Source organism: Tilletiopsis washingtonensis (assembly GCF_003144115.1).
Source record: "Tilletiopsis washingtonensis strain MCA 4186 unplaced genomic scaffold FA09scaffold_14, whole genome shotgun sequence".
Taxonomy (NCBI): Eukaryota; Fungi; Basidiomycota; class Exobasidiomycetes; order Entylomatales; genus Tilletiopsis; species Tilletiopsis washingtonensis.
Window position 1 is genome coordinate 441,801 of NW_020312011.1, and position 26,774 is coordinate 468,574.

General features: G+C 67.0%; 10 protein-coding genes across 10 annotated transcripts; 5 read left to right on the forward strand and 5 right to left on the reverse strand.

Annotated features, from left to right (window-relative positions):
• Positions 1–1,033: 1,033 nt before the first annotated feature.
• FA09DRAFT_361449 (Bromodomain-domain-containing protein) lies at positions 1,034–4,139 on the forward strand. Its single transcript, XM_025745357.1, has 5 exons — positions 1,034–1,454; positions 1,512–1,746; positions 1,818–2,209; positions 2,290–2,521; positions 2,577–4,139. Exons 1-5 carry the CDS (start codon positions 1,180–1,182, stop codon positions 4,116–4,118), a joined length of 2,676 nt encoding a protein of 891 aa, XP_025597444.1. The 5' UTR covers positions 1,034–1,179; the 3' UTR covers positions 4,119–4,139.
• A 640-nt stretch (positions 4,140–4,779) lies between these two features.
• FA09DRAFT_309717 (MFS general substrate transporter) lies at positions 4,780–7,177 on the reverse strand. The gene is made up of 7 exons (XM_025740614.1): positions 7,117–7,177; positions 6,939–7,057; positions 6,474–6,784; positions 5,681–6,344; positions 5,472–5,569; positions 5,291–5,396; positions 4,780–5,213 (listed from the first exon to the last, which is right to left on the reverse strand). Exons 1-7 carry the CDS (start codon positions 7,141–7,143, stop codon positions 4,904–4,906), a joined length of 1,635 nt encoding a protein of 544 aa, XP_025597445.1. The 5' UTR covers positions 7,144–7,177; the 3' UTR covers positions 4,780–4,903.
• Positions 7,178–7,915: 738 nt separating this feature from the next.
• FA09DRAFT_63167 (hypothetical protein) lies at positions 7,916–8,676 on the forward strand. The gene has a single exon (XM_025745755.1). The coding sequence runs from the start codon at positions 8,036–8,038 to the stop codon at positions 8,639–8,641; it is 606 nt and encodes a 201-aa protein (XP_025597446.1). The 5' UTR covers positions 7,916–8,035; the 3' UTR covers positions 8,642–8,676.
• On the reverse strand, positions 8,677–9,597 carry FA09DRAFT_63166 (hypothetical protein). Its single transcript, XM_025745754.1, has one exon. It carries the CDS (start codon positions 9,328–9,330, stop codon positions 8,713–8,715), a length of 618 nt encoding a protein of 205 aa, XP_025597447.1. The 5' UTR covers positions 9,331–9,597; the 3' UTR covers positions 8,677–8,712.
• Positions 9,598–10,560, forward strand: FA09DRAFT_63165 (hypothetical protein). Its single transcript, XM_025745753.1, has one exon. The coding sequence runs from the start codon at positions 9,865–9,867 to the stop codon at positions 10,408–10,410; it is 546 nt and encodes a 181-aa protein (XP_025597448.1). The 5' UTR covers positions 9,598–9,864; the 3' UTR covers positions 10,411–10,560.
• A 244-nt stretch (positions 10,561–10,804) lies between these two features.
• On the reverse strand, positions 10,805–12,087 carry FA09DRAFT_361451 (hypothetical protein; the record flags this gene model as incomplete). Its single annotated transcript, XM_025745358.1, has 2 exons — positions 10,805–10,889; positions 10,955–12,087. 2 exons carry the CDS (start codon positions 12,085–12,087, stop codon positions 10,805–10,807), a joined length of 1,218 nt encoding a protein of 405 aa, XP_025597449.1.
• Positions 12,088–13,620: 1,533 nt separating this feature from the next.
• FA09DRAFT_325924 (hypothetical protein) lies at positions 13,621–14,054 on the forward strand (the record flags this gene model as incomplete). The annotated part of the gene is made up of 2 exons (XM_025741186.1): positions 13,621–13,983; positions 14,037–14,054. 2 exons carry the CDS (start codon positions 13,621–13,623, stop codon positions 14,052–14,054), a joined length of 381 nt encoding a protein of 126 aa, XP_025597450.1.
• Positions 14,055–16,013: 1,959 nt separating this feature from the next.
• On the reverse strand, positions 16,014–18,768 carry FA09DRAFT_330804 (WD40 repeat-like protein). Its single transcript, XM_025742750.1, has 8 exons — positions 18,228–18,768; positions 18,094–18,175; positions 17,579–18,042; positions 17,253–17,526; positions 16,484–17,201; positions 16,294–16,426; positions 16,170–16,230; positions 16,014–16,110 (listed from the first exon to the last, which is right to left on the reverse strand). The coding sequence occupies exons 1-8, from the start codon at positions 18,406–18,408 to the stop codon at positions 16,074–16,076; spliced, it is 1,950 nt and encodes a 649-aa protein (XP_025597451.1). The 5' UTR covers positions 18,409–18,768; the 3' UTR covers positions 16,014–16,073.
• Positions 18,769–20,236: 1,468 nt separating this feature from the next.
• Positions 20,237–23,813, forward strand: FA09DRAFT_330805 (putative SEC24-COPII coated vesicle component). Its single transcript, XM_025742751.1, has 8 exons — positions 20,237–20,425; positions 20,486–20,517; positions 20,574–21,136; positions 21,202–21,693; positions 21,754–21,942; positions 21,999–23,526; positions 23,585–23,646; positions 23,704–23,813. Exons 1-8 carry the CDS (start codon positions 20,379–20,381, stop codon positions 23,740–23,742), a joined length of 2,952 nt encoding a protein of 983 aa, XP_025597452.1. The 5' UTR covers positions 20,237–20,378; the 3' UTR covers positions 23,743–23,813.
• Positions 23,787–25,389, reverse strand: FA09DRAFT_320159 (NAD(P)-binding protein). The gene is made up of 6 exons (XM_025740968.1): positions 25,102–25,389; positions 24,785–25,041; positions 24,630–24,728; positions 24,498–24,573; positions 24,225–24,437; positions 23,787–24,149 (listed from the first exon to the last, which is right to left on the reverse strand). Exons 1-6 carry the CDS (start codon positions 25,362–25,364, stop codon positions 23,834–23,836), a joined length of 1,224 nt encoding a protein of 407 aa, XP_025597453.1. The 5' UTR covers positions 25,365–25,389; the 3' UTR covers positions 23,787–23,833.
• Between the last annotated feature and the right edge of the window lie 1,385 nt (positions 25,390–26,774).

A 26,774-nucleotide genomic window follows, 5' to 3' on the forward strand; every position in this document is an offset into this window, starting at 1 on the left:
TGAGCAGCAAAGAGTTCGCGCGCGTATGGGAGTGGAGTGGCGAGGCTGGGCGCGTGTGACGAGGACGCTGTGCCGAGGCTGCGGGGCGAGTGCTTGGCAGGACGAGGCGGCGAGGCGCGCACGAGGGAGCGAGGGTGCGGATGTCGTGTGGCGCCGGCTGGGTGCGCGGCGGCCGAGGGTGGGCCGACGGAGAGGCTTGCGCGGGCTGCCGAGGGTGTGTGCGGGTGCAAGGGCGAGGTGGTGGAGAGAGTCGAGGGAGCACAGGCGGACAAGATGAGGGAAGGGCTGCGGCTGCTGCGGACTGGCCGAGGAGAGGCGGAGGCGGAGGCGGCGTGCGCATCTCGCAGGGCCAGCGCAGAGCCAGGGCCAGGCCACGGCCGTGCGGGCAGGCAGCGCAGGCAGCGGCAGCGCGAGGCGGCGGCCGGCGCCCTTTCTCTGCGCGCTGCCTCGCATGCCCGCTGCCCACGGCATCACGCGGACGCCGCCGCGCTCGGCTGGCGGCCCGCCGCCGTCGCATGAACAGCAGCCGCAGCTCGCCGGCTCATCACGACGACGCTCTCACGCTCTTGCGGCTGCGGGGAATGCCTATGTATAGCCTCACTCAAGAGCAAGGCGCTTATTCGCTGCACTCGCCGGCTCGGGCAGAGAAAGCACGCAAAGGTGTGAAGCAAAGCGCTGCGGCTGTGCCAGAGCGCCTCTTGGGCGTGCGCTGCGCCGTCGATCATCGGCCTCTCGCGCGCGTCGCAGCGGCCACACAAGGCCGCAGCCGGCGGCCCATGTCCTCTGCGCACGCGCAGCGACCTGCACCCGTCAGGACAGGCAGGCGAGCCGAGCTGCCGTCAGCTGGGGCAGGCCAAGGCGCAGTTGCAGCGGCAGCCCTTGCACGACGAGCTCGTCTCAGCACGCCGCAAGGGTCTGTCACGTGGCGCGCTGGGCCTCGCGGCGGCGGCGCGGCCAGCGCCAGGCACGCTGCTCCCACGCCGCTCAACGCGCGCTCCAGCGCGCGTCGCGTCCCTCTCCCTCGACCCGCTCCCAGCCCCTTTGCCGTGCCCTGCCGCCGCCTCTCCTTCCAGCGCTGCAGCTCCGCGTGCCTGCACACAGCTCATCGCACCTCACGCGTGCACTCGTCACCGTCCCTCAGCGCCGCCTCTCTCAGGCCTTGCCTGGCGTACGCCAGCGATGCAGCGCTCCTCGCGCGCCGCGGCCGCCGCTGCCGCTGCTGCGTCGAGCAGCAGCGATGCAGCGAGCGGCAGCGTCGACGGTGCGCGCAAGCGTGCGCGGCCCGACGAGCTGAGCTCCGGCGGCGCCAGTGAGGCAGCCGCCAGCAGCAGCAGCCGCGGCGGCGGCGGCGTGATTGCGATCCGCGAGGGCGACGACAAGGCGCGCCCGGCCGAGGAGGTGACGCAGCTGGGCTACGCGCTCCTCGACGTCGTGCTGAACCGCATTGATCCCGAGTGAGTTGGTGTGCGCGCAGCATATGCAGCGCTGCACGTCCTGACCGCCGTGGCCAGCGACGAGACGCTCCTGGCGCTGCCCTTTCTCGAGTTGCCCTCCCGCACGCTCTATCCGGACTACTACACCACCATCCGGCGGCCCATGTGTCTGCACGACATTGAGCGCCGCCTGGAGAAGCGCGCCTACGCCTCGTTTGGCGAGGTGCGCGCCGACTGCGAGACGGTGTGTGGCAATGCGAAGCGCTTCAATCTGCGCGACAGTCCCATCTGGCTCAAGGCCAGGGCTTTGCACGTGAGTTTGGAGTGCCGGAGTGACAGCCCCTGGCAGAGCAAGGCGCTGACCAAGGTGGTGTGTGTGGACAGGCGGTGGTGAAGGACACATACGTCGACCTCGTCAAGTTTGGCCGTGCCTCGCCCTCGCTCGGCGGGCCCGAGTCGCCGTCGCAGACGCGCCGCGTGCTCGAGAAGGCGCCGGGCGGCCTGGCGGCGGTGCGCGCTGCCAATGCAGTGTACGAGTCGGGCGATGAAGATGCAGACGCAGAGGGAGAGGATGACGAGGAGGCCGAGCAGCAGCAGCAGATCAGCACTGCGGCGCAGAAGAAGGCGCCGTCATCCCCGGCCGCGGCGCAGCAGCCGGCGTCGGATCCGAGCAGCAGCCAGAAGAAGCCGTTTGACTTCAATGCGCCGCGCGGCAAGCTGCTGAAGAATGTGCTCAAGAGCATCCTCAAGACGCTGCTGACCGTCAAGGACGAGAAGTGAGTGCACAAAGTGTAGAGGGGGGGGGCAGCAGTGCAGAGAGTCGAGTGCAGTCACTGACGCGCGCTCTCTCTCTCAGCGGCACGCTGCTCTGCGAGTTCTTCCTCGAGCTGCCCTCGCGCGTCGAGTACCCGGACTACTACAAGGTCATCGAGCAGCCCATCTCCATCGAGGAGATTGAGCAGAAGCTCAACAGCAAAAAGTACCGCAACCCGCATGCCATGTTCAGCGATCTCAGCCTCATGGTCGACAATGCGCTGCGGTACAATGAGGATGGCAGTCCGGTGCACACGGACGCGGTGAACCTCAGGGTGGGTGGTGCAGCGCCGCGCCCCGGAAGGAGGTACTAACATGCAGGTGCGGCAGAAATACATCGAGACGGGCGCCGTGCCCGCACTTCTGCGCGACGGCTTCACGCTGGATCCCAACGACGTGCGGCAGTCGGCCATCCCGCCGGACCGTGCCGCTGCGCCGGCCAAGGAGGGCGCGGCGGCTGCGGCGACATCTGCCAGTCCTGCGCCCGAGCCGAGCAAGATGAAAATCAGGCTGACGCGCAAGAGCACCGTGCCGGACCTCGCCGCGCCATCACCGGCGGCGGCGCCTGCCTCGTCGCCGCCAATCCCAGCGGCACATCTCAGCATGCCGCCGCCGGCCAGCACCTCGCTGCGTCCCTCTGCCAGCCCACGCATGTCGATGCGGCCCTCTGCCAGTCCGGCGCACTCACCCGCGCCCATGAGCGCGCAGCCGCAGCACCGCCTCTCCTCCGCCGGCGCCGCTTCGCCGCCGCAGATCCACATGGCAGGCGCACCCATGCAGCCGCAGCAGGCGCAGCAGATGCATCCCATGCCGTCGCCGCAGCAGCAGCAGCAACAGCAGCAGCACCAGCAGCAGCACCCGCAGCAGCAGCATGCAGCGATGGCATGGCAGGCCTCGCAGGGTGCGGGCTACTTCGCAGGCGAGCAGAGCCGCATGCAGATTCCGCCCTTTCGCCCCAACGGCGCACCGGTCACGCCTGCGCCGCGACAGCCGGTGCCTGCAGGCGCGCCGCAGGGCAACTATGCTGCGTACCCTCGGCCCCCTCCGCAGCAGATGCCGTACGCGCACTCGCCCGTGCCCGGCGCATCGCCGTCGATGCCGTACGCGCAGCTGCCGCAGCAGCAGGCGCCGTTCAATCCAGCATACGCCTCGCCGCGGCTGCAGTCTGCCCGACCGCCCGTGCCGCCGCAGCCACAAGCCAGCGCGCAGCCCAGCCGAGCGCCATCAGCCAGCCCGCTCCCCGGCGGCGCTCGGCCGCCGTCGTTCAACGGCGCAGGCTTCGCTACGCCGGCCGGCATGCAGCAGCACCCCGCGCGCCCACCCGGCCCACGCCGCCTCGTCGGTGCGCCGCCGAATCCTCTGCGTCCGGCGCTCGTCGACGGCAAGCGCGCAGCACCGAGCGTGGCGAGTCTGACGCTCGAGGCTGGCACACGGCGCTGGCGCCTCGACAACCGCGAGACGTGCGCGCACGCACTGCTGCTGCCCGCCGGCTGCACGCAGGTGCGTCTGCGCTTCCGCACAAGCCCACCACAGGCCTCCAACGGAGAGACGAGCGCGCGCACGCCAACGGTGTTGCTCAACGCGCGCGTCGTGCAGGAACGCTCGCGGCGCGCCAAGGAGCGTGCAGACTCGGAGGAGGAGGACAGCGACGTCGAGCCGATGGACGTCGATGAGGCGGACGCTGATGGCGAGACGGACGCGGAGGGCGAGCCGGACCCGGATGAGGAGATCCTCCTTGCGCCGCGCGCCGCCGTGAAGGCCAAGGACAGCTCGTATCGCTTGCAGCTCCGGCGCGGACAGAACGTGCTCGAGCTGCTGGTACCTACGGGCGGCGCGGAGGAGCGCTGTCGCGTGTTCCTGACGCGGCCGTAATGGAATACCTGACACCTGACGTACCTCACTTTTGAGCTTGTCTAAAGCATGAGAACCGCGACGAGCGTGACCTGTCGTGGAGCACGATGTGACGCGGTGTCGGCGCAGCGGCAGGACGCCCTCGTTGAGCGATCTGCCACGGCACATCCTGGCCTGGCGCGGCGTATGCATCTGGTGCCGCACTTTCCTCTCCACACCTCACCGCGCGCCGCTCGCGGGGGTCTGGCGGACCCCGGCATTCCTGGTGCGGTGCATTGTCTCTTATTTCTGGCCGCCGCCACCGCTGCAGGGTCTGTAGAGATGCAGCATGGCTGAGTGGGCGCTGACGGTGAGGCGCCGTGGTCGGGCGGGGGCTTGGCGTGGGACTGTTCCCACGCTAAATTGGACTGGGCGCGTGCCGCTCCGCCTGCCATATCGCGCTTCGCCGGAGATCCCGTTCATACGTCTGCTCTGACGTTTTGAAGCAGACTGTTCGTTGACAGAGGCGCAGTGAGCTGCACATTCGTGCCGCTGAACATTATGCCTGCGCGTAGCTCTTCTGCGGTGCAGAGGCTGGCGAAGGGCGGGGTGAAAACCGACGCGACGCGCGCCTGCACGCGCCGCGCGGTGGGCAGCACCCCGAACGTGCGCGTCCTCGCGACGCAGAGTCTTAGAACAACGAAAGGCGATGATTGAAGCCGAGGCGAGGTATGGGTTACAAGGTGATTACACGAAGGAAGCTGGGTTTGCCAGCGAGAAAGAGAGAGGGTTGGAGAGACGGGCGCGTTGCGAGCACCTCGTCGAGCTTAGAGCTCACGAACCTCGTGGTTCGCCTCGGCGCCAAGGCCGCGGGCCTCTGCAAGACGCTTGCGGTCGACCTCGTCGGCGTCGTAGCCCTTGGTCTCGGGCACGAGAAGCAGCGTGACAAGCGCGCCGGCAATGGAAATCGCGAAGAAGATCCAGAACACCTTCTCCTGACCGATACCCTTCACAGGGTCGGCAAGGATGGAGAACCCGAGACTCGCGAGAATGGCTCCTAGCTTGCCGGTTGCGGCGCAAAGTCCGTGTGCAGATGCTCTGACGCGCGTCGGGAATGCTTCTGCGGGCACTATGAAGCTACGGGACGAAGGAGGAGGGGAGGGAGGGGGGTCAGCAGGAGGTTTGGGAGGCGCGCGCGACGCGTTTCTACTCACGTGGTGGCGTTGGCGCCGAAGTTGAAGCCGAATTGCAGGAAGACGAAGACGGGGAAGATCTGGTTGGTGTGGGGCTTGTACTCGTTGAACTTGCCGCCGAGGATGCCTGGTGAGGGTCAAGGGACGCGTGAGCAAGTGCGCGGACGCGACGGACGCGACGATGCGCGCGCGGATGACGCACCGAACATGAGTGCGTTGAGGAGGAAGCCGAAGAGCTGGATAGGCTTGCGGCCGACGACGTCGACGAGTGCAATCGTGAAGAAGTAGCCGGGCAGGAAGCTGCGGAGGCGCGCGTGAGCAACCTTGTCGCGCGCGACGCGATGTGACGCGTCCTCCTCCTCGCGCGACCCATCCCGATTGCTCCAAACCTCCCGGAAAACTCAAACTCACCCGGCACACGTGATGATCAGGTTGCCGGTCGCCACATGCATGAGCTTCTGCCAGGTGCTGCCGCTCGTGAAACCGAGCGCCGAGATGATGGTCGACTGGTTGAGGTTGATGCCGTAGAAGGTGATGTCGACGAGGAACCAAGAGAGCGAGCAGCCGAGGAGCACCTTGAGGTTGCGCCACTCGCTGAAGTAGCTGAAGAACTCGTTGCGCGGCTTCTCGCCGATGGTGCCGAAGGCGAGGCCGACCGTCTTGTTCTCAGCAGCCTTGAAGCTGCCGTCCTTCTTGGCGAGGTCGTCGTCCGACTCCGTCTCGCTGACAACGACGCCGGCGGCCGAGGCCTTGGCGAGCAGCTCCGGGTCGTCCTGGATCTGACGCGCCTGCGTGAAGCGAGTCGACTCGACGAGGGTGAGGCGGAAGTAGAGCACGGCGAACGCGGGGATGAGGGCGATGCCCTGCAGGATGCGCCACGCGCCCGAGAGCTTGTGCGTGTCGTTGGCGTCGACGGGGCCGCGGTAGGCGGCAATGACGCACACGGCGGCCACGGCACCGATAAGGTTGCCCCAGCCCTGGTTCGAGAAGATGATGGCGAGCAGCGTGCCGCGCTTGTTGACGTGCGCGCGGTCTGAGACGATCGAGGCCGACATCGGGTAGTCGCCGCCAATGCCTGGTGAGCAGAGTCAGCACATGCTGGTGTGAAAGGCTGCACTGCCGCGCCGCAGCCGAGCCTCAACTGCGCTGCCGCACTGGGCCTGCAGGCCTCCAACGCCCTGCCGCACTTCGCTGCTGCACTCACCAATGCCCATGAGGAAGCGGAAGCCCGTCATCCACGCCGTGACACCGACGCCGCCGAGGTAGTCGGGCACGCTGATGATCATGATGACGGCGACGATGACGATGATGAGCTCCTTGCCGTAGACCGCCGAGCGGCCGAAGGCGTCGCCGCAGAAGCCAAAGAGCAGCTGGCCGACGACGTTGCCGATGTTAGCCGAGGCCTTGAGCACACCGCCCTCGAGGCCCCAGGTGATGTTCTTCTTGCCGTGGAAGGCGGGGTAGGCGACGAGGATGATGGCATAGATCATGTTGACGATGAACAGGTCGTAGGCGCTGTGCACAGGCGTGTCAGGAGCGGTCCAAGGCGGAGGGTTGCGGTGCGGCCGTGCGCGCGCAGAGCGCATCGCAGCTGAGCAGGTGCGCGCACTGCCGCCGCACATGCCCAGCGCCGCCCGCCGCAAGCGCCAAAATCTGGTCCTGCACTCACTCCATGAGGAAGCCGACACCCGCAATGATGAGCAGCTTGCACTCGCCCCACGAGACACCGAGGAAGCTGCGCGCGCGCGCCTTCTCGACGAGGGCGAGCGACGTCGACGCGCCGGCGTACTGCGCGGGAAGGATGGGATCAGCCGCTGCAGAGCATGCCGCAAGTTTTGTGTGCGCACAGCATCGAGGTCGTTTCCGAACGCCATGGTTGCAGGCGTGTGGATGGTAAGGGGTGGGTGAGAAAGGGTGAGGAGACACGAAAAGGCGCTGCGAGAGGGCGAGCAGGTTATATAGCAGCGCCCAGGGGCCAGGGGCGCAACACGGCGGAGGTACAGTGCCGGAGGCTCGCAAAGTGCTTCTTCTCGCAGCGCTCCCGCACTCTCCCCTCTGCTGCCACACAAATTTCAGCCCTGGCCGTGCGCTCACGGCGGAGTGCGGGCGCGGCGACGGCGCTGCAACGGCTGCACGTGTAGTGCCGGCTGCGCTGCTGCCCGCAGTCCAGACGCCCGGCGGCGCGCACGGTCGCTGCAGGTTGCCGCGATGGAGAGCCGGGATGGCGAGTGCGGCAGGAGGTGGCCACTCTGCAGCAGCCGCCACAGAAGCCGGCGGGCGGCCTCGGGCTCTGGCGCTGGCGCGCGTAGGAGGCCGGCCTCCGAGCCGCCGGGTCGCGCGGCGCCGCCTGCTTCTTCGCCGCCCGCAAATTGCATCCATGCAGCGGCCGCGGCAGCGCAGCCGCCGGCTGCCCTCCTCGATGGTCTCACCGCCGCTGCAAGATGCACACGAGCCGCCGGTGCCTTACGCAGCGGCTGCACAGCGGCCGCGGCAGGATAGACGAGCTCTTCGGGCAGCGCTGCGGTGGCGGCGGGTGGCCAGACTCGCCTCTCGGGGCAAGCGCCTCGTCGAGCGAACGTGGACACGGCGCCGACGCCGGCGAGCCCGGGGTATGGCCCGAGGGACCGAGGCAGGCATGTGGCCCCTGGGCCGTCGTCCGCCGGATGCGCCGCTCTGCTCGTCTGCTGAAACGCGCGCCGTGCCGCCATCCCGCTGTGGCGCACCACCACGCGCGTCCCTCGTCTCAGGCGGCACCTCCGCAGCTGGATGAATCTGCAATTCGAGGCAGCTGATGAGCAGCCCGCAGCGGGCGCATCCACTCGGCCCCGGCGCAAGAGCAGCACAGACGGCGCTTCCGCCACACCCCTGCGCTGCTGGACCCGTCTCACGCGTGTCCCTCCTCTGCTGCCAACCACCACACGCCATGCAGCTGCAGCCGACGAGATCTCCGCTCGCACGAGGGCACGTTCGCTCATGCATGAGGTATCAACTCGAGTTGCTCCGCACGCGAACGCCTCCAACCACCACGTCGCTCTCTCACACGGCGACATTTCCGACCAAGCCGCGGCCGAGCTGGCGCTTTTTTTTCGCTGCCGATGCCGCCGGCACAGCGCCGCTCGTCCCGGCAGAGGCGCTCACATCCCGGGTGTGCGAGGGCGGCAAGCAGCGGGCGTTCGCGGGGCCTGTCCCTGGGGCCTCCGCGGGCTCGCGCGTGGACCCTCGGCGCTGCCGCGCGCTTGCAGACCTTCTCAGCGAGGACTGGAGGGCCGAGCGAAGCTGTCAGACTTCAGGATCGTCTCGCCTCGCACGGTCCCTCTGTGGGACATGCCGAGTCGCCTGTCGCGGCAAGGACGGGATGACGACGAGGTCTAGGCGTGGGACTTCGGCGAGCTAAAGCCGTCTCGCTTCTACCTCCATCGCGAGAGCTCGCAGCGGGGCCGACCTCAGTCGCCCATTCGCTCTGCTGGCTTCCTCGGCACCCGCAGGTGCGGTACACTAAGCTCAGGCCGCTCCGCGGACCGGCGGCTCGGGGTGTGGAAAGCTCGACCGCAGCCGCCCATCGCGCCTCGCATGCGCACGTTCGCCGCGCTCGCAGCCAGCCGCATGCCGCAACAGAGCCGCTTGCCCGAACCGCCGGCAACGCTGGCGGCCGCCGTATTCTGCATGCTGCAGTGCTGCAATATCGCAATCGTGCTTCCTGTCGGCTCTGCTCGACGTTCGGCAGCGGAGAGAGGCGCGGGAGAGGCGCTGCGAGCCCCAGCGAGAAGAGCGAGGCGTATTCGGTATTGCCGCAGCTGAATGGCTGCCCTCACACACACAGCGCGACGCGTGCTGCAGCGGCGAGGCTCGCCGGAGCCGCTCCCTCTATCGTCGGCCATCCTCGGGCACGTTCCTGCGTCTTGTGCCGACGCTGCTCGGCGACCACTCAGCCGCATCCCGGCGCCGGCGCATAGCTCGACCCTTCTCGCCGCAGCATCCCGCGCCGAGCTCGTGGAGATGCCGATCGCCATTGCTCTCCGTCGGCGGCGTGGGCGTGGCTCGGCTTGCTGCTGCTCGGCCATCGGACTCTCGCCACTGGCTTGCTCGTGAGATCGACCGTTCCACGTGCTCAACGCAGCCTTGCCGCCGCGCTACTCTGCGGCCATGACGGCAAGCGTCAGAAGTTGCCATGGGAAACAGCGGCCTAGACGCTGAGATCACCACCGAGCGCCTCTGGCTGCGCCTCCGGACCTGCAGTTGGACCTGCAGCGATCATCGGGCGCAAGGCTGCTGAAAGCCGACCATCACACCTCACAGCTGTGCTACGCGCCACTCCACACCACCCCATTGGTCGCTGCCCGCGCCCGCGCCACGCTCTGCGCCAAGCCAAGAGGCCGGTCTCTCATTTTACGGCGCAAGAGAGCAACGAGCGACGTGAAGCACGCTTCGCCCCACTCCTGCCTGACCCTTCACGTGCGCTCTCGCGCTACTTCTCACTCCGGCGGCCCCCTCTCGTGAGATGCGTCCGGATGACGCCGGGGAGCGACAGAGCGCGCTTGCTCTGCCGGCTTTAGGCTGACGCCAAGAGCGCGTGCGAGATCTGCTCGTCATCGTCCATGCGCCTGCCCCGCATTGGCCACGATAAGGCATGCCTCTTCTGCCTGCTGCAGGGGATCAGATGCGTCAGGGACGTGCGCGAGCGTCTCAATGTGGAGAGCGCAGCTACAATCTGCTGCCGGCTTGCTCTCGATGATCTCCGCACAAGCCAGGCTTCCCGCCGGTGCGGCATGGCAGGTCGATGCGCGCGCGTATGCGAGTGTCTCCGGCGAGACTTTGGCGTGAGAGCAGCCGCGCGCGCTCGGGACGCCACCGCATCGCCGCGAACTCTGCGCGCGCCTTGTGCGCTTGCATCCGCAAGGCCAGAAGCGCGGCGTGGCGATGTGCTGCAGCTCATGAATCGGCCCGACGCAGTCATGAGGAGCCTCCCACGTCATGTTAGAAGCATCACCGTGCGCCACACGAGGGCTGGAAGCAGAGCCGTCACCTCGCCGCGGTGCTGCTCAGCGCGTCGCTGGCCGCGATCAGCGAGCCGTGACTCGGCCCTGCAGTGGGGCACTTGCACGCTTCACTGGAGACATCACATTCCCCTTCAGCCGATGTGATGGCGCAGATATACGTCAGGGCTCAGGCAATGCTCACGTCCTTGGCCGCGAGGGCTCAGCACTGCCTGGTCGACCTCGACTCCCGAGCGCAGAGCCGAGTTCCACCCAAGCAGGCTTCTCCCTTGTCTGCGGCACCACGAGCGCTCCAAGCTCCACCAGTGCCGATTCTTCGCACTCATTCGGACGATTGTCGCACGCGTGGGCACGGGAAACCGATTCGTTCAACGAGTGCGAGACAGGAGGAGGCGCGCGCGTGGGCGAGGCAACATGCGGGACAGAGAGGTGACGCGAAAGTGGTGAGATGAGCCCGAGGATGGACGAAGGCAGCGCGAGCGAGAAAGTCTTCTTGAGCGCTCATGTAGAGCGTGATGTGGCACGAGGCGCCGACGAGCGCCTACACGCGCGCGTGCTTCTTGATGAAGGCGCGCATGATGTTGCGCTGGTGGTCGCTGAGGTCCTTGCTGCGCGGGTGCGCCAGACTGAAAGGGATCTAGGTCAGCGCACTGGCCTGACGTCCGAGTCACGCGCCTGTCTGATCACTCACGCCTGAATAAAGCGGTTGCGCGTCTCGGCCTTCCACGCATGCGAGCGAGCAGGCTCATCGTCACTGCTGACGGACGCCGAGTCGGAGACGTTGTTCTCGGCCAGCAGCGTGGCGGCGTCGAGAGTGGAAGAGCACGACGCTGGGTCGTCGCTGTCCTCCTCGCTAGACGACGAGTAGTCAGGGTTGCGAAGGCTCGAGTCAGACTCCGATGGTCTCGCGTCAGAATTGGCGGATGGAGAAGACAGAGGCAGCCCGCGGTCGCGGTCCATGGGCGTCATGCGACGGGCCGGGCGCTCCTCGTCGCTGCTCGAGTTGTCATCACCGAACGCATCGTCGGCAAACGCGCCGTACTTGCGCTTCTGCGCACGCAGCGCAATGTCCTTGCTGCTTGCAGTCGGCTTCTCGTGATGAGCGCTGCTAGTTGCCGAAGAGTCGCGCGCACTCATCCTCTCATCATCGTCGTCGATGTGCTCGTCGTCGTGTGCCATGCTGGCATCGTCACGCTGCGCACGGGCGTTGCTGTGCTCGGACAGATGTTGCTCGGGCAACGCGCCGTTGCCGCTACCGCTGATGTCGGCGACAGCGTGCTTGACGTGCGCGCTCTGCTGGTCCAGCGCCTTCTTGAGCCCGAAAATTTCGGTGCGCAGCGCACCGATCTGCTTCTGCTGTGCCGCGTTCCGCTTCTCGCTCTCGTCGCATCGGTCCTTGGCCTTCTGATGGTCCGTCCTCGATTCCGTGTACCACTCGTTGTACTTGCAGTAGTACGACTGCCAGAAGCTGCTCCTTTCCTGCCACGACTGTACGTCTGCTTTGCGCTCATCGACTTGCTTCTGAAGCGCAATGTTTGTCTCGCACAGCTCGTCGATGCGCGTGCCCTGCGTCTTGATGGTTGCCTCGTGGGCACGGACTTGATCCTGAAGCTCGGCATCCGTCTCGCGCGGCGCGTCAAGCGGCGCCTGCATGCTGACATACGCGCGGACTTGTCCTTGAAGTGTAGTGTTCGTCTCCTTGAGCGCATCCATCTGGGTCTGCATCTGCGTCGCTGTGGTGTGCAGGGCCGTGTTTGCCGCAGACAGCCCTGCGATCGTCGCGTTCTGCGCGCGCACGAGCTCCGCCTGGTTCTGCGCCTCCATCAGTTCCAGGGAATGAAGTCGGGAGAAGAGGCGAGCCGCCGAGGTCTGGGAAGAGGCGCTTGAGGTGCAGACGAGGCGGCGTCGCAGGGAAGACGAGGCGGTGCTTGCTGCAAGCAAAGGTGTCAGCCACATGATGAATAAGCGAGACATGGAGCTCGTTGGTACGCCGTGCAAGAAAAGGTAGACGTACCAGTGCGAGGCAAGAGGAGCCACTGGTTGAGCGGCCCAGCAGTCAAAGTCCGACGCAGTCGCTACGAGCACAGGGGTCAGCCGCAGTGACAAAGAGCACGCAGGCAGCACGAGAGCGCGGGTGAGAGGCAGGCTCACTAAATGCGGTGGACAGGAGCCACAAGCTACGCTCTTGCGCACACAAAGCTGAGGCAATCGCTGCGATGACGGAGGTCAGCACCAGCGATGGCGATCGGCTTCCGAAAGCGGGGAGCGGCGACGGACGCAGACGCACCAGCTACGACGACAGTAGAGCGACCCGGTCGCACGGCTCAGGAGAAGACGCCGAGCCAGTCACTGCAAGGAAAGAGTCAGCGACAGCAGCGGCAGCAGGGCCAGTAGCGACAGCGAGGAAGAGCACGCAAGCGGCGCGAGTGCCGGCGAGACGAGCGGAGCGATGAGATGCAGACGTACCAGATGCGGAGAGCGATGCAGTGAGGGAGAGACGGCGACGTCGCTGCTGCGTATGGATGGCGCAGGCGCGCGCGGGCGGGCGGTGGTGGTGGTGGAGAGGAGAGAAGAGCTGAGCGCTCGTGCGTGCCTTTTGACCTGCAGCGTCGCAGATGCGTCACAGGCGATGCGCCGTTCCGAGGCAGACGGCAGAGAGCCTCTTTGGGCTGCTGCGGCGCGAGGGACGCCACATCGGGCAAGCCAGGCGAAGCGCGGCGTTGCCTTGCAACCGTTGCGGCGCAAGCACGAGGCGTGGGACGCGTTCCTCTCTACGCGTCCAAGGCACGACGATCCCCCAGGCACGCACGCCGCAGCACTGTCGACTTGCTTAGAGCGCCAAAGCGCAGATAGCACTTCCTGAGCGAGAGCTACAACTCGCTGGCAGGCAGCTGTAGTCAAGCGCAGCTGCTGCACCGAATTCCGGGTAGCCAGGCGCGCGGCCGCGCAACCCGCTCCACCTGCTGCGCGCTCGCGCCTCGCTCCCTCGCGACTCACCACCAGCTCGTCTCTTCCATCATCTCGCAGCCCTCAGGTTCGCATCACCTTTTCTCGGCCAGCTACACGTTGCTCTCCGTTCTCTCTGTCACGTCGCACGCGGCGCCAGGCAGCTCGCAGATCTACGACGCAGTGAGCATGCCGCGTCCTGCTCGCTCGCTTGCGCGCTGATGCCTGCGCCTAGCCGGTGACTTGCCTCGAGTCAGCCGCCGCAGCGCTGAAGGCGCACTACTTCTCCTCTTCAAGTGAGTCGCACTGCTGAGCCGCCTCAATCTGGCGCGCTATGTCGCTGCAGGCTGCCTCGTCTCTGCCGACGCTGACGCTCATGTTGCTGCAGAGCACCACTTCTCGCCTACCATCATGGACGCAGCACAGTTTGCGCAGATGGTGCGCGACCAGAGTGCGACGATCAGCATGCAGGCGCGCTCCATCGACCGGCTCACCGACAACATTGTCGAGCTGCTCAAGACCAACGCCGAGCAGGCACGCACCATCACGCAGCAGGCGCGTCTGATTGAGGAGCAGGAGATCGAGCAGACGTATGACTGCGACGACAGCTCTGAGAATCGCGCGGACGCAAAGGAGAAGGAGCGTGAGGAGGGAGAGGAACGTGCGCTCCAGGAAGCGTACATGAAGCGCAAGGCCGAGGAAGACGCCAAGGGCGAGGAAGAGGTGAAGAAGGCGAGGATTGAGGAGCAGGCAGAGTTCATCAATGACTCGGAGGTGAGTGGCTCGGCACGTTCTGGAGTCCCGCATGCTCATTGACTTCCTGTCAGGCCATTGAGGTGGTCTGATCTCGCCGCCGCACGCAGCAATAGCACTTGCGCACACACAGTCTTGCACCTCACTTGCCCAGACGAGCCGCTCGCTGCACGCCGGCACGTCTTCCGGGTCCCATCACGCTGTCTTCTCACATCTGTTCTTGTACGCTGAGAAGCATCATCATTGCCGTCGACTGTGCTGCGACGCGTGAAGCCAGTCGAACGAGTGGCGCAACGGAGACGGAGCGTAGATGTTGGAGCGAGTTGGACCGAGACGGAGAGCCGGACAAGGTGAAGACGCAAGGCGGAGAGGACTCGAGGCGGGTAGAGGCCGTAGAAGAGAGACCGGCGCTGAGCATGGAGTGACGGAAGCAAGACAAGGTGAGACGGAGAGAAGAGGCCGCAGAGAACTTTGACGCATGGCGAGGAGCGATCGAGATTAGAGCAGACGGCCTAGACATAGCAGCGAAGCAAGTCGAGGAGCGAGAATGGAGAAGGGATCGCGTTGTCAAGCTGCACTGTGTGGTCAGTGGCGCCCCTCAGTGAGCGCGGAGGCGGGGATACACGCACACGTTTTGTCACTCTCCCCCTCTCTTTCTGTTTTCGTGGTCCGAGAGACCTTGGTCTTGGGTGCATCTGGCACCGGGCCAGATGTGCAGTCCGGAGAGCTTAAGACAGAACTTGAGACAGCCCGCTTGACACGCAAGCGCGGTGCTAGGGCTCCATTGCCCTCATCGAGCTCTTGCAGACTTGCAGGAAGCACACATGGCACCTGCTTTTGGAGCCTTTCCCATACACAGTTCAGGCAATGCTTGACCGTGGGGTCCCGCAGCGCTGAATGAAGATCCTCGCGTAGCTCGGCTGCCTCGTCGTTGAGCTGGTAGGCTAGAAGCTCCTGGGCCAAGGCTTTGCAAAGCTCAGTCTTCCAGGCTTGCACTTCACTTGTTGACAGAAGCGTAGTGATCTCTTCTTGGCCGTGGCAGTAGAGTGAGGTGAGAGCTGAGCTGACGCAATAGTCGCGGCCGCGTGGATGCTCTTCACCATCGGTCCGCTCTCCAATGTATGCCAAGTCGTCCCATCTTGCTTCGCACACCGCAGCGTACATGGCCGTTGGGTTGTCGCAATGCGCAAGCGCAAGGTGCGCTATGTCGCGGTGTGCCTCGGACTTGCGGTCGTCAAATGATTCAAACATGTCCTCGTGCAAGAAGTCGTCCATGACGTTGATGAAGTGAGCCTTGTCCTCAGGTGGTGAACAGAGGTTGTTGAACATGAGGCTGTGGACGCCGCGGTACCAGTGGCCGACGATCCTCTGCACAAGTCGTGATTGCTGAAAGTCTGGATCACCGTCCCACAGCTGCTTGAAGTCTTAGAGCGAGATACTGCTCAGGTGCGACAAAGATGTCTGCAGCCACCACACGCGATAGAGAAGCAGTTGGCGCCGAGCTGCAACCAGATCCATCTTGCAGCGCAGAGCCGAGCAGGATGACCAGAGAGCGGCAAGAGTGCAGAGACAGAAGCGCCGCTGCTGATGTGGGGTGCGACGGATGTGGTGTGGTGGAGAGACGGAAGCTGTGCGGCCGGCACGCTGCTGGGCACTTTACGGCTCGGCTCATCAACGCCAGCGCACGGGACCGCCGTGCCGTGCGTGCGCGCGCGAACTCATCAGTGCGCGGCAGTGGGACGCTCGAGCGTGCGCGGCATCGAGAGTCTGGTCAGTGTTTGATCGCCTCCTGAAGATTTGGGAAGATCGTCTCAAAGGCCACGAAGCCCCTTGGGCTGCTTCGCAAACGCCGGCAAGGGCACATCAGGCGTCGGCCCGAGCCGTTCGCAGGCGATGGCCAGCGCCGAGTTCCCACGCGCGGCGCTGCCGTCCCGCGCGAGAGGCCTGAAGGCCGACCTCCGCTTCCTTTGCTCCGATCTGCACATCCGGCTCCCATCTACCCCGCTCTCGCCGCTCAAACGCTCTCGTAATGCACCACATCACGGCCGAAACTTGAAAGACAGATTTCATGGCACAGCACAGAAGTACAGGGGGTCTCAAGGGAGTGCCGCTCAGTCGGCGATGCGGTCGTATGCCCAGATGCGCGCGCTGCGAGAGAGGCGTGGGGTCAGCAGCTGCACAGGCGAGCAGGCCAGGACGTCACTCACTTGAAGTCGCCGCTGCCCGTGGCGAGCAGGTTGCCAGCCGGGCTGAGGTTGATGGCAATGACTGGCGCGCGCAGGTAAGGGTTCAGCCGCAGCCACACGCGAGCACGCCTCTCTTGCTCCTCACCTGAGTTTTTGTGGCCCGAGAGCACGAACTGCGCCTGGCCCGAGCGCGGGTCCCAGAACTGCACGCCGCGGTCCTTGGAGCCGGAGGCGACCCACTGGCCGTCGGGCGAGCACGAGACGGAGAGGACGTAGTCCTGGCGGGAGAGAGCGTCAGCACGCCCTGGTGTGCCCTTCTCATTCACGCTGCTCACCTTGTGGCCCACGAGCGTCGAGGCGCACGTGGCGTTCGAGGTGCGCTCCTCGTCGTCGGCGGCGTGCCGGTCCATGGCGCGCGACGTGCCCGTGAGGTCCCAGAGCTTGAGCGTCTTGTCGAGACTGCCCGAGATGAGGCTCTTGCCGTCGGGCGCAAAGCTGACGCTGTAGATGCTGTCCTTGTGGCCCTTGAGCTTCTCGAGCTGCTGGCCCGTCTTTGCGTCCCAGACGCGCACGAGCGTGTCGAGCGCGCCGGCGGCGACGAGACGGTTGTCCGCCGAGATGCTGACGCTCGTCACGCCCGCCTCGCTGGGCCCGTGCTCGAGGTTGGGGCTGGTGTAGAGCACGTGCAGGCACTTGCCGCTGCCCACGTCCCAGATGCGCACCGACTTGTCGCCCGAGCCGCTGGCGATGATGCGCCCGTCGCGCGAAAAGTCGAGCGAGTAGATCTCCTGCTTGTGGCCGGTGAACATGTGCTTGACCTTCTTCTTGGCAATGTCCCATATCCGGATCTGCCGGTCCTCGGCGCCCGTCGCCAGGTACTGGCCGTCGGGCGAGAAGCACACGCTGCGGATGTACAGGTCGCCCTTCTTGTTCGTCGGCTCCGAGAGCACGCACGTCTTGGCGCCCGTCTTGGTGTCGTAGATCTGCGCGCTGCGGTTGCAGCCCGTCGCGAGGAAGCGGCCGTCGGGCGAGAAGCGCACGCAGCAGACGACGCTGTGAAAGAGTCAGCACGGCTCTGCGCGGCGGCGCCGGCACGCGACTCACCTCTCGTGCATCAGCGTGTGGACGAGGTTGACGTCGAGCACGCGCTTGACCTTGGGGTTGAAGATGGCCATCCAGTCGCTGCCCTCCTTCTTGAGCTCCTTGGGAATCTCATCCGGGTCCATGTCGCTGAGGTTTGCCAGGCTGGCGTTGCCCGCTGCCGGGCCCGGGCCCGGGCTGGGGTCAACGTCGCGCGCCTGCGGCGCGCCCGAGTAGGCGCCGCTCGGCACGTGTGCGCCCTGCGGGCCGTGGTACGGCGACGGCGCGCTCGAGCCGGCTGGGAGCGAGTGAGCGCCGCGCATCTGCAGCAGCTGGCGCTTTGCACTCACCGTGACGCTCGTCCTTCATCTTCCGCTCCATCTCCGGCGACGGCGGGCCGCCCTCGTAGCCGCCCTGGTGCTGCCGCTCGTCCATGCGCAGGCGCTTCTGGCTGCCCTCGCTGCCGTTGCTGGGCATGCCGCGCTCCCGCTCGCGCGCTCCACGCTCGCCCATCATCATTTCGCGCTCGCGCTCGCGCTGATCCCGCTCGTAGCCGCCCTGCTGTCCGCCATTGCTGCCCGGGCCGCCCTGGCCGCGGTACGACTCAGGCGCGCCCGGCGGCTGCCCGAACGGCGGAGCCTTGCCGCCGTAGCCGCTGCCCGGCGGCGGTGCAATCGACGGCGGCCCACCCTGTGCGGCCGTCGGCAGGTGCGGCGGCGCTCCGCCGCCGGATGGCCCGGCCGTCATGGGTCCGTCGGGCGCGCCGCCGCGCGAGTCGAGTAGTTGCCGCAGGCGCTTGATCTCCTCCTCGTACCTGCGCGCGTGTCAGCAGCAGGCATGGTCCTGCGCGGCGGCCGGCACTCACTGCTGCGCCATCGACGTGTGCCGCGACTCGAGGTCCATGATGTGCTGCTGCATCATCTGCACCTCGCTGACCTGCTGTCCGACTGTGGCACGGGTCAGCTGCAGCCGCACGGGAGCTCTCGGGCGCGCGCTCACTGCGGTGCTCGAACTCGTCGCGCTGCCCCTTGAGCTGGCTGGCATCGCTGCCGATGACGTCAAACTCGTGCTTGACAAAGTCGAGCAGGTCGTTGAGGCGTGCCGTCGACGCCGACGGCGGTGCCGCGGGCGCGGGCGCCGCCGAGGGCACGAGGGAGCGGTGGTTGTAGATGTTCGACATGATGGGCTAGGAAGGAGGCCAGCCGGACGCGCGTCGGCTGAGCCTGGTGCTACGCAATGGCAGAGAGAGTCGTGCGGAGCGAGACGCAGGCGGGAGAGAAGACGCGAGCTGTGCGCGCGCACCGCGTGACGACGACAAGCAGACGCCGGGAGCAGGCGTGGGAACGCGAGATGTGCGAAGAACGGGCGGAGCCGAGGCCGAGCGAGGGGTGCGCGCGCAGAGTGACGAGCGTCGCGTGCGTGCGCGAGTGGGCGCAGAGGAGGAGAGGAGGCAGGCGGGGTGCGGCGAGGTGCGGTGCCGAGATGCAGACACGCGCTCGCAGATCGTCGTGGTGCGATGGTGAGATGGGCGCGCGCGCCGGGGCGGGCAGAAGGATGCGCGCGGCGGCAGCGACGGCGCGGTTGACGCGGCGCGCAGCACGAGCGTGGGTCGGGTGCGCCGAGAGAGGCGGCGTGCGGGCGACGGGCGGCGTGGCAGCCGCTCGGGCACGCTAAGCGCAGATGCAGGCAGCTCAGCAGCGTGTGGCAGCGCAGGCTGCAGACGAGAGCGCCAGCAGCGGGCGGAGCAAAGCGGCGTCGCACCCGCCGCCGCATCAACCGCGCTCCGACGGCCTGAGGCGCTGCTGGCGCCGCACCGCTTGCGTGCCCTGCCACGCGCTCGCTGCTCTCCTGCATCCATCTGCAGCAGCGGCGGAGCTGCATATGGTGCAGAGCGCGCCAGCCACGCGGGCGCAGAAGCTCGGCGCCCTGAACGGCGGCGGAAGTGCCCCCTCTCGGCGCCGTCGAGCCCTTTCTGCACGCGTGCCTAAGCGCGGCCGCAGCGGCAGCACGGGGCGACGCATCGGCGCTCGGCCACGTCGACGGCGCGGCGTAGCGGTCAGCGGCCGCCGGATGGCGTATGGTGCGCTCCTCTGCCTCGTTGCTGCGGCTGGCCCGGTATAGCATACGCGGAGCTGCCAGCAGCGCCGTGGCGCCTCTCCCGAGCTCGCGCCGGCGCAAGACCCGCTCCGGCGCCCGCGGCGTGGAAGGACGACCGCAGCCGGAGCCTCGGCCAGCAGATCGTCAGCAGGCTCGCCCGTTCCCCGCGCGGGACCGCGGTCCCACGCTCTCGCTCCGCCGTTACAGGCGCCGGCGTCCTCGCGTGCGCCAACCTCGTCGATGTCGATGGCTCCTGCTTGGCAACGCAGATAGACAGCGGTCGTCCGAGCGTCTCCAAGCCAGAACATACCTCACGAAGCATCAAGGTCCACTCTGTGATCAGTGGGAGGCGTTTCATGGACGACGCCTGCGAGAACGCACAGACGAAGGACCTGCTCGCTTGCCAAGAAACTGTCGCGTGACTGGACGTCGACCAGGTCGGCCGTGTGAGGCCTGTTGAATGGCCGCAGCTGGATGGGCTCGTATTTGAGCTGTCGGCGGCACCTCAGAGTGTCGAAGACTCATCAGTCTCGACTGTGCACAAGGCGCTGCCACGATCAGCGTTGCCCTCCGGAGGTCTGGTGCCCGAACGCGCGAACCGTGAGCAACGTCTGCTTGCAGCGCAAGCCTCGCCGCGGTTGCAGGGAGCACTGTCTGGGTCTTTGCCGTCAAAATCTCAAGCAGCGCGATTCTGCTACAAACTGCCGCCTCGTAAGGCGTCGCGCAGAGCAGGACGACGTCCAAGTCGGCCATGCCCATGGCTGCGCGGACAGGAGCGCGCCACGTGGCCGCGGCGGTGGTGTTGCGCGGCGTCTGCTGAGCACGGGGCACTTGGCGCCGCGCGCTCGCGCACCACGTCGCCGGCGGCGCCGCTGCGCCAGCGGCCAAGCCAACGTCCGCGGCGCGCGGCACGCTTCCTTCCAGCCATCACGCTCTCCCGTTCGGCGCACCCTCACCACCTTCACGCCGCATCCTCTCACCACAGCCGTCTGCGCACCGACGACACCTCGCCTGCGCCGCCTGCCGACCCGTCTTCGCACCTGACGAAGCCTCATGTCCGCGCCCGCGCCTGTCCTGCCCCCGGGCTGGACGGCCCAGTGGTGAGTCGGCGCCGGCATCCACGCCGCAAGCGCACCTCGCTCATCGCATCACGCTGCCAGGGACCAGAGCGCCGGCCGCAACGTCTACGTCGGTGCGTCGCTGCTCTGCACCGCCTGACCTCTCCCCCACGCTCACGCACGACCGCAGAGACCGCGACGGGCCGCACATCATGGACGCCGCCCAATGCCGGCGCGCCCGGTGCTCGTCCCACACACCCGCAGGGCCAGGCGCGCATGTCGATGCCGCCCATGCAGGGGCCGCCAGCGATGCGCGGCGCCTCGCCGCTGGCCGGGCCGCCCATGGCCGGCGCTCCCGGCGCGCCGCCAGCCGCAGGCGCCACCTCGCCGCCCGTCATCTCGAGTCGCCGGCGTGCGTACCCGACGGCACACATGGCCGCCAACAGCGTCAGCTTCAGCGGCGGCTTTGACGCGGGCGCCGGCGGCGGTGCAGGCTACCCGGGCCACATCGCAGAGGAGCCGGCGCAGGCTCAGCTCTTCACGCCCGGCGCGCCCGCGCCGCCACAGCAGCCGGGCGCGCCGTCGCCGTACGGCGGCATGCCCTCCGTGCCGTCGCAGAGCAACTTTGCCAACGGCCAGCCGCAGGCGCCGCAGATGGGCGGCTACCAGCAGGGCGGCATGGCGGGCGTGACGAGCCAGTTCCAGGGCATGGGCATTGGTGGACAGCAGCAGCAGCAGATGGGCGCCAAGGGTGTGAGTGCTGAGCGAGGCTGCCATCCGCATACCTGTGGCCGCAGCGACTCACAAGGCGCGCGCAGAACCCGCTCTACACGGTCAATGTCAGCGGTGCGCAGCCCAACGTCAACGATCTCGAGCGGCCGCCGCCGGAGATCAAGCTGCCGGCAAATGCGTGCATCTCGCAGAACCCAAAGGCCAATGCCGACCCGTCGTACCAGCGCTGCACGCTCAACGCCGTGCCGACGACGAATGCGCTGCTGAACAAGTCCAAGATTCCGCTCGGCCTCATCCTCTCGCCCTACCGCACCGTGCGCGAGGCCGACGGCGACGAGCCGGTGCCCGTCGTCAGCGACACGGTCATTGCGCGCTGCCGGCGCTGCCGCACCTACATCAACCCCTACGTGCAGTTCATCGAGGGCGGCAACCGCTGGAAGTGCTGCATGTGCAACATCAGCAACGAGGTGCCGCAGCTCTTTGACTGGGACCAGGAGAAGAACCAGCCGGCGGACCGCTGGCAGCGTCCCGAGCTCAACCACTCGGTCGTGGAGTTCATCGCGCCGCGCGAGTACATGGTGCGTGGGCCGAGAGAGGCAGAGCGGTGCAGCAAGGGTCGCTGACGCGCCCACTCGCAGGTCCGGCCGCCGCAGCCGCCAGTGTACGTCTTCCTCATCGACGTCTCGCACCAGGCCGTCAGCAGCGGCATGGTCGCCACGGCCTCGCGCACGATTCTCGAGACGCTCGACCGCCTGCCCAACGACGACAACCGGACAAAAGTCTGCCTCATCGCCGTCGACACGGCCCTGCACTTCTTCTGCCTGCCTGTGAGTCGCGCGCGCGCACTTGGCGTCTCGGCATTGCTGATCACCTCTCGTCGCAGGCCGGGCAGGAGGAGCCAGAGATGCTCGTCGTCAGCGATCTCGAGGACGTGTACCTGCCGAAGCCCAACGACCTGCTCGTGAACCTGACCGAGTCGCGCGCGGGCATAGAGGCGCTGCTGGGCCGGCTGGGCGACATGTTCAAGGACACGACGGTGATGGGCTCGGCGCTGGGCGCCGGCCTGCAGGCGGCGTACAAGCTCATCTCGCCCATCGGCGGCAAGATCATGGTGCTCACCGCCTCGCTGCCCAGCGTCGGGCCTGGCGCGCTCAAGAACCGCGAGGATGCCAAGCTGCTCGGCACGGCGAAGGAGTCGACGCTGCTGGCTGCCGCGTCGACGTTCTACAAGACGTTCCCCATCGACTGCTCGCGCAGCCAGGTCTCCGTCGACATGTTCCTCTTCTCGGCGGCCTACACCGACGTCGCGACGCTCTCGTGTCTGCCGCGCTACACGGGAGGCCAAACGTATTTCTACCCGGCGTTCCACGCGTCGCGGCCAGAAGACGCGACCAAGTTTGCGCACGAGTTTGCCGAGGTGCTTGCCAGCCCGATTTCCTACGAGGCCGTGCTGCGTCTGCGCTGCACCAAGGGCCTGCGCGCTGTGGGCTTCCACGGCAACTTCTTTGTGCGCTCGACCGACCTGCTGGCGCTGCCTGCCGTGCCGCTGGACCAGAGCTACGCCATCGAGCTCGAGATCGAGGAGACGATTGCGGCGCCGTTTGTCGTGCTGCAGTCCGTCGTGCTGCACAGCACCAGCTACGGCGAGCGGCGCATCCGCGTCGTCAATCTGGCGCTGCCGACGACGACGTCGCTCTCGGAGGTGTACGCCAGCGCAGACCAGACGGCCATCGCCGTGCTGCTCGCCAACAAGGCAGTGGAGCGCAGCGTGCACCACCGTCTCGAGGATGCGCGCGATGCGCTCACCAACAAGCTGGCCGACATCTTCACGACGTACAAGGCGACGATGACGAGTTCGGGCTCGGGCGCCAGCCCGCAGCTGAGCATCGCCGCCAACATGGCGCTGCTGCCGCTGCTCATCCTCTGTCTGCTCAAGCACGTCGGCCTGCGCGCCAGCTCGTCGATACCGTCGGACATGCGTGCCTATGCGCAGGCGCTGCTGACGACGCTGCCGGCGCAGCTCCTCGTGCCGTACCTGCACCCCAACTTCTACTCGCTGCACAACATGCCCGCCGACGCCGGCACCGAGGGCGAGCACGGCTTCGTCATGCCTCCCAAACTCAACCTCACGTCCGAGCATCTCGAACCGCACGGCCTCTTCCTCATCGAGAACGGCATGGAGATCATCCTCTTCCTCGGCCGCGGCGCCGTCGACCGCCTCTGCCTCGACGTCTTTGGCGCGCCCAACTACGCGCAGCTGCGCGCCGGCAAGATTACGCTGCCCGAGCTCGACAACAGCATGAACAAGCGCGTCAACGCCATCATTGCGCGCATCCGCTCCATGCGCCGCGGCCCGTACCGGCAGCATGTGCAGCTGGCGAAGGAGGACGCCGAGCCGGCCCTGCGGTTGTGTGAGTTGCCTCGTGCCGGATCGCGCAACGGCTTGTGCTGACACGACGCTGCTATCAGGGGCACTCAGCATGCTCGTGCTCGACCGCTACGAGCAGACCGACTCGTACCAGCAGTTCCTGGTGCGGCATCTCCACTGATCTGCAGAGCGGCATTCACTGACGCCGCCGCGCCCACAGGCTACGCTGCGCAACAAGACGAACGGCGGATCGTCGTAGTGGGCCGGGCCAGGCGGAGGGCCAGGTACAGGGAGCAGAGCGGGGAGAGCTAATGAATGGTATTTCACGACGACGAACGACAAAGCACAGTTCACTGCGGGAACTTGAGGAACGTCTTGACGCCCTGGCTCCCCGCCATTGTCTCATCGATGACCTTGCCGGCCTCCTCGAGCGGCCGATCCTCGCCCAGCCGCACGATGCGACTGGCAGGCGGCCGCAGTGCGCCCTCGGCATACCAGTGTGCCAGCTCGGCCATGAGGCGCATGCGCTCCGCGCGCGAGTGGCGCGCATACCACGTCGTCATCCAGAAGCCGACGGCGCGCAGGTCGTTGAAGATGAGCAGGCTGGCGGGCAGCTCGAGCGGCGAGCGCGACATGGCGCCGTACGTCACCACGCTTGCCGAGGGTCTGAGGGGGGGGCACAAGGGGGGGAGACGTGAGCCGTGTTTGCGCAGGGCCCGGTGGAAGAGCAGCACAACTGACCCGAGCAGCTTGACCATGTTGCGCGTGTCCTTGCCGCACAGCGCATTGAGGCCCAGCTTGATCTTGCGGCCGTTGAGAAGCTTCTTGATGGCCTCCTTGGCCCCGCTGTTGCGATCGGCCAGCTCCTCGTACGTAAAGACGTGCGTGCCTGGTCCGCCCTCGCCCCACTGTGCAAAGTCGGCGCGCAGCGCGTCGAGGTCCTTGCTGCGAAAGCTTGGCGCAGGCATGAGCGCAGGGGGAGAGGCAAAGGGCGAGAGAGAGAGGGGAACGCACCGGTCCCGCACGAAGTTGATCGTCTCGACGCCGAGCTTGCGCGCGGCAATCTGCACGACTGCTTGGCCCACCGCAGCTACAGCGAGAGCATGAGCAAGCGCCTGCAGGGCAATACGGTTTGTATGCACGTACAGTTGGCAGCATTCTGCACCACCACGTCGCCCTTCTCGAGCTTCTCAATGTCGCGCAGCATGCAGAGCGCCGTGGCAGGGTTGATCATCAGAGTCGAGGCTGTTCGATGGGCCGCCGTCAGCTCCCACCTGACACGTCCACGCATCGACACTCACCCATCACTTCGTCCAGCTTCGCCCTCGCATCCGCCGGCACGGGAATGAGGTCTGCCGTGGGTGCCACCATGCGCGAGCACCACGTGCCCATCTGCGGACGCCCGAAAGTGACCCAGTCGCCGACTTTCAATCCCGCGGCGTCTCCGCTGCCAAGCTCGACGATCTCGCCGACGCCCTCATTGCCGCCGACACGCACGGGCGAGTCGATGCCCGGCAGCTCTCGCGGCTTGGGCACGGAGGGGTAGACGCCTTCCAGCCTTTTGCCTCTCTGCCGTCAGCGAGAGAGGTGCGGAGGGGCAGAAGGAGGGCAGACTCACACATTGATGTCTGCCGGATTGACGGAGCTGAGCACCATACGCACCACGGCCTCATCCTTCTGCACCGCCGGCAGTTGCCAGGAGTGCGAGCGCAGCACAGCGCCGGGCGCGCCGTGCTCGTGGTAGATGAGGCCGGTGCTGCGATGTGCCCCGGCCGCGGCGGCGGAGGTGCGCAGGCCGGCGCGCGAGAGACGAGTGCTGCGCCAGACACTGGCGCTCGCCGCGAGCACGGGCCGGCTGGAGCGGCGGAGGACGCTGGCCATGATGGTGCTTGTGTGGTGATGGAGTGCAGGACAGAGGCACGTCGCTCGCTGCGTCGGAACCTCCGCTCGCGCCTCGGCAAGCGGCTCGTCCTGCCCGGCCTCCACCCCGCATCACGTGCTCGGCCTCGTCGAGAGGTCCGTGCACGACAGAGGCGAGCCGGCTTCTCACGAGCGTTCTTCCCGCCTCGGGACGGCGCGCGCCTATCCGCCACACCATCTGCCGCCTTGCAGCTGCCGTCTCGGCGCTCGGCACTCCCGCCGGAGCGGTGCTCAGCAGACGCATCAGCATCAGATTGCCGGGTCTTCTGCTCCGAGCTGGACGGCGAGCTGCGCTGCAGGCTGCAGCTCGGCGGCGAACGACGTGCATGCGGCGCCCTCGCCCGCCGGCGTCGAACCCCGGGGGCACCTGCATGCTGCTGCCTGCCCGTTGCTCTGATGGCGCAGATGCTCTCGACTCACGAGCGACGCTGCAGCACGCAGCGGCAGAGGCGACAGGCGGCAGGCCATCTGCTTGCTGCTCTGCAGGCGCATGCATCTCCTTCGCCCGCTGCAAGGCCACCGTCCGAGGGCCAAAGAGTCCCCGCGGGGCAGCTGCCGGTTGCTGACTCTATCGCTGCGGAGAGATGCGCCGCGGCTCGCAGCATGTTGAGAAGAAAGCTCCGTGCGCTGCCCGCTGACTTGAGCTCTCCGGAGCGCATGAAGCGAAGTGATGGCGGCGCCGGCGCAGAGCGGCAAGGCACCGGCGCGCGGCGTCGTGGTGGCGCGTGCGCAGAAAAAAAAGCCAAGACGCCGGCAGACGCAGCGCGCGCACTTGAGAGAACGCCCGCTCCGACAGGGAGCGGAGCGTCGGCGCTGGTGCGCTGCCGCCGGCGCTCGCTGCGTGCCAAGGTTGCAAGCAACACTCGGCGACGCCATGCCGAACGAGCCGTCGTGGGCGTCGAGCCTTGCGAAGGAAAGGATGGAGCAGCGGTGCGCTTCATTTGCCACCGCAGCGCGCACTTGGAGAAGATCTTGATCTCGCTGTGTGCTGTTACTGCAAGGGCGTAATGGGCACTTGCTCCTTCTCGGTACCGCTGCCAGAGCGGGGAGAGTGCACGCTCAGGAGAAGGAGGATGCTCCTTACGCTTAGGCGAAGGCGAGGCAAGAGGTTGGCGCGCGGACCGTGCTCAAGAGGCCGAGGAGGTGCCTGCGCCGGCGTGCAGCCGCAGAGCAGCGCGGAAAGAGACGGCTGAGAGGAGCGGCTGCGGCGTCCTCACGAGCGATGCTCCAGCGGCAGCCCCCTTTGCTGCACCAAGGCGGCACGGGGCAAAGTGGCAGAGGAAGGGCGCATGGCCGCAGAGCGCTTTGCAGCGCGTGCGCAATCTGTGCCGCTGCGAGAGGGGAGAGGGCGGGGCACCGCACCCCTGTTGC

Coding starts and splice junctions, on each gene's coding strand:
- FA09DRAFT_330805 (XM_025742751.1), top strand. CDS start 20,379: ATGTCCGCGCCCGCGCCTGTCCTGCCCCCGGGCTGGACGGCCCAGTG. Junction 21,137..21,201: donor AGCAGATGGGCGCCAAGGGT/GTGAGTGCTGAG, acceptor AGGCGCGCGCAG/AACCCGCTCTACACGGTCAA. Junction 23,527..23,584: donor CGAGCCGGCCCTGCGGTTGT/GTGAGTTGCCTC, acceptor CGCTGCTATCAG/GGGCACTCAGCATGCTCGTG.
- FA09DRAFT_330804 (XM_025742750.1), bottom strand. CDS start 18,408: ATGTCGAACATCTACAACCACCGCTCCCTCGTGCCCTCGGCGGCGCCC. Junction 18,176..18,227: donor CGACGAGTTCGAGCACCGCA/GTGAGCGCGCGC, acceptor CCCGTGCCACAG/TCGGACAGCAGGTCAGCGAG. Junction 17,527..17,578: donor GATGAAGGACGAGCGTCACG/GTGAGTGCAAAG, acceptor ACTCGCTCCCAG/CCGGCTCGAGCGCGCCGTCG.
- FA09DRAFT_361449 (XM_025745357.1), top strand. CDS start 1,180: ATGCAGCGCTCCTCGCGCGCCGCGGCCGCCGCTGCCGCTGCTGCGTCG. Junction 1,747..1,817: donor TCAAGGCCAGGGCTTTGCAC/GTGAGTTTGGAG, acceptor GTGTGTGGACAG/GCGGTGGTGAAGGACACATA. Junction 2,522..2,576: donor CGGACGCGGTGAACCTCAGG/GTGGGTGGTGCA, acceptor CAGGTGCGGCAG/AAATACATCGAGACGGGCGC.
- FA09DRAFT_320159 (XM_025740968.1), bottom strand. CDS start 25,364: ATGGCCAGCGTCCTCCGCCGCTCCAGCCGGCCCGTGCTCGCGGCGAGC. Junction 24,438..24,497: donor ATCAACTTCGTGCGGGACCG/GTGCGTTCCCCT, acceptor GCCTGCGCCAAG/CTTTCGCAGCAAGGACCTCG. Junction 24,150..24,224: donor AACATGGTCAAGCTGCTCGG/GTCAGTTGTGCT, acceptor CCCCCCCCTCAG/ACCCTCGGCAAGCGTGGTGA.
- FA09DRAFT_309717 (XM_025740614.1), bottom strand. CDS start 7,143: ATGGCGTTCGGAAACGACCTCGATGCT. Junction 5,570..5,680: donor CTGATCATCACGTGTGCCGG/GTGAGTTTGAGT, acceptor GCGCCTCCGCAG/CTTCCTGCCCGGCTACTTCT. Junction 5,214..5,290: donor TTCGGCGCCAACGCCACCAC/GTGAGTAGAAAC, acceptor TTCGTCCCGTAG/CTTCATAGTGCCCGCAGAAG.
- FA09DRAFT_63167 (XM_025745755.1), top strand. CDS start 8,036: ATGAATCTGCAATTCGAGGCAGCTGATGAGCAGCCCGCAGCGGGCGCA.
- FA09DRAFT_63165 (XM_025745753.1), top strand. CDS start 9,865: ATGCGCCTGCCCCGCATTGGCCACGATAAGGCATGCCTCTTCTGCCTG.
- FA09DRAFT_63166 (XM_025745754.1), bottom strand. CDS start 9,330: ATGGCCGAGCAGCAGCAAGCCGAGCCACGCCCACGCCGCCGACGGAGA.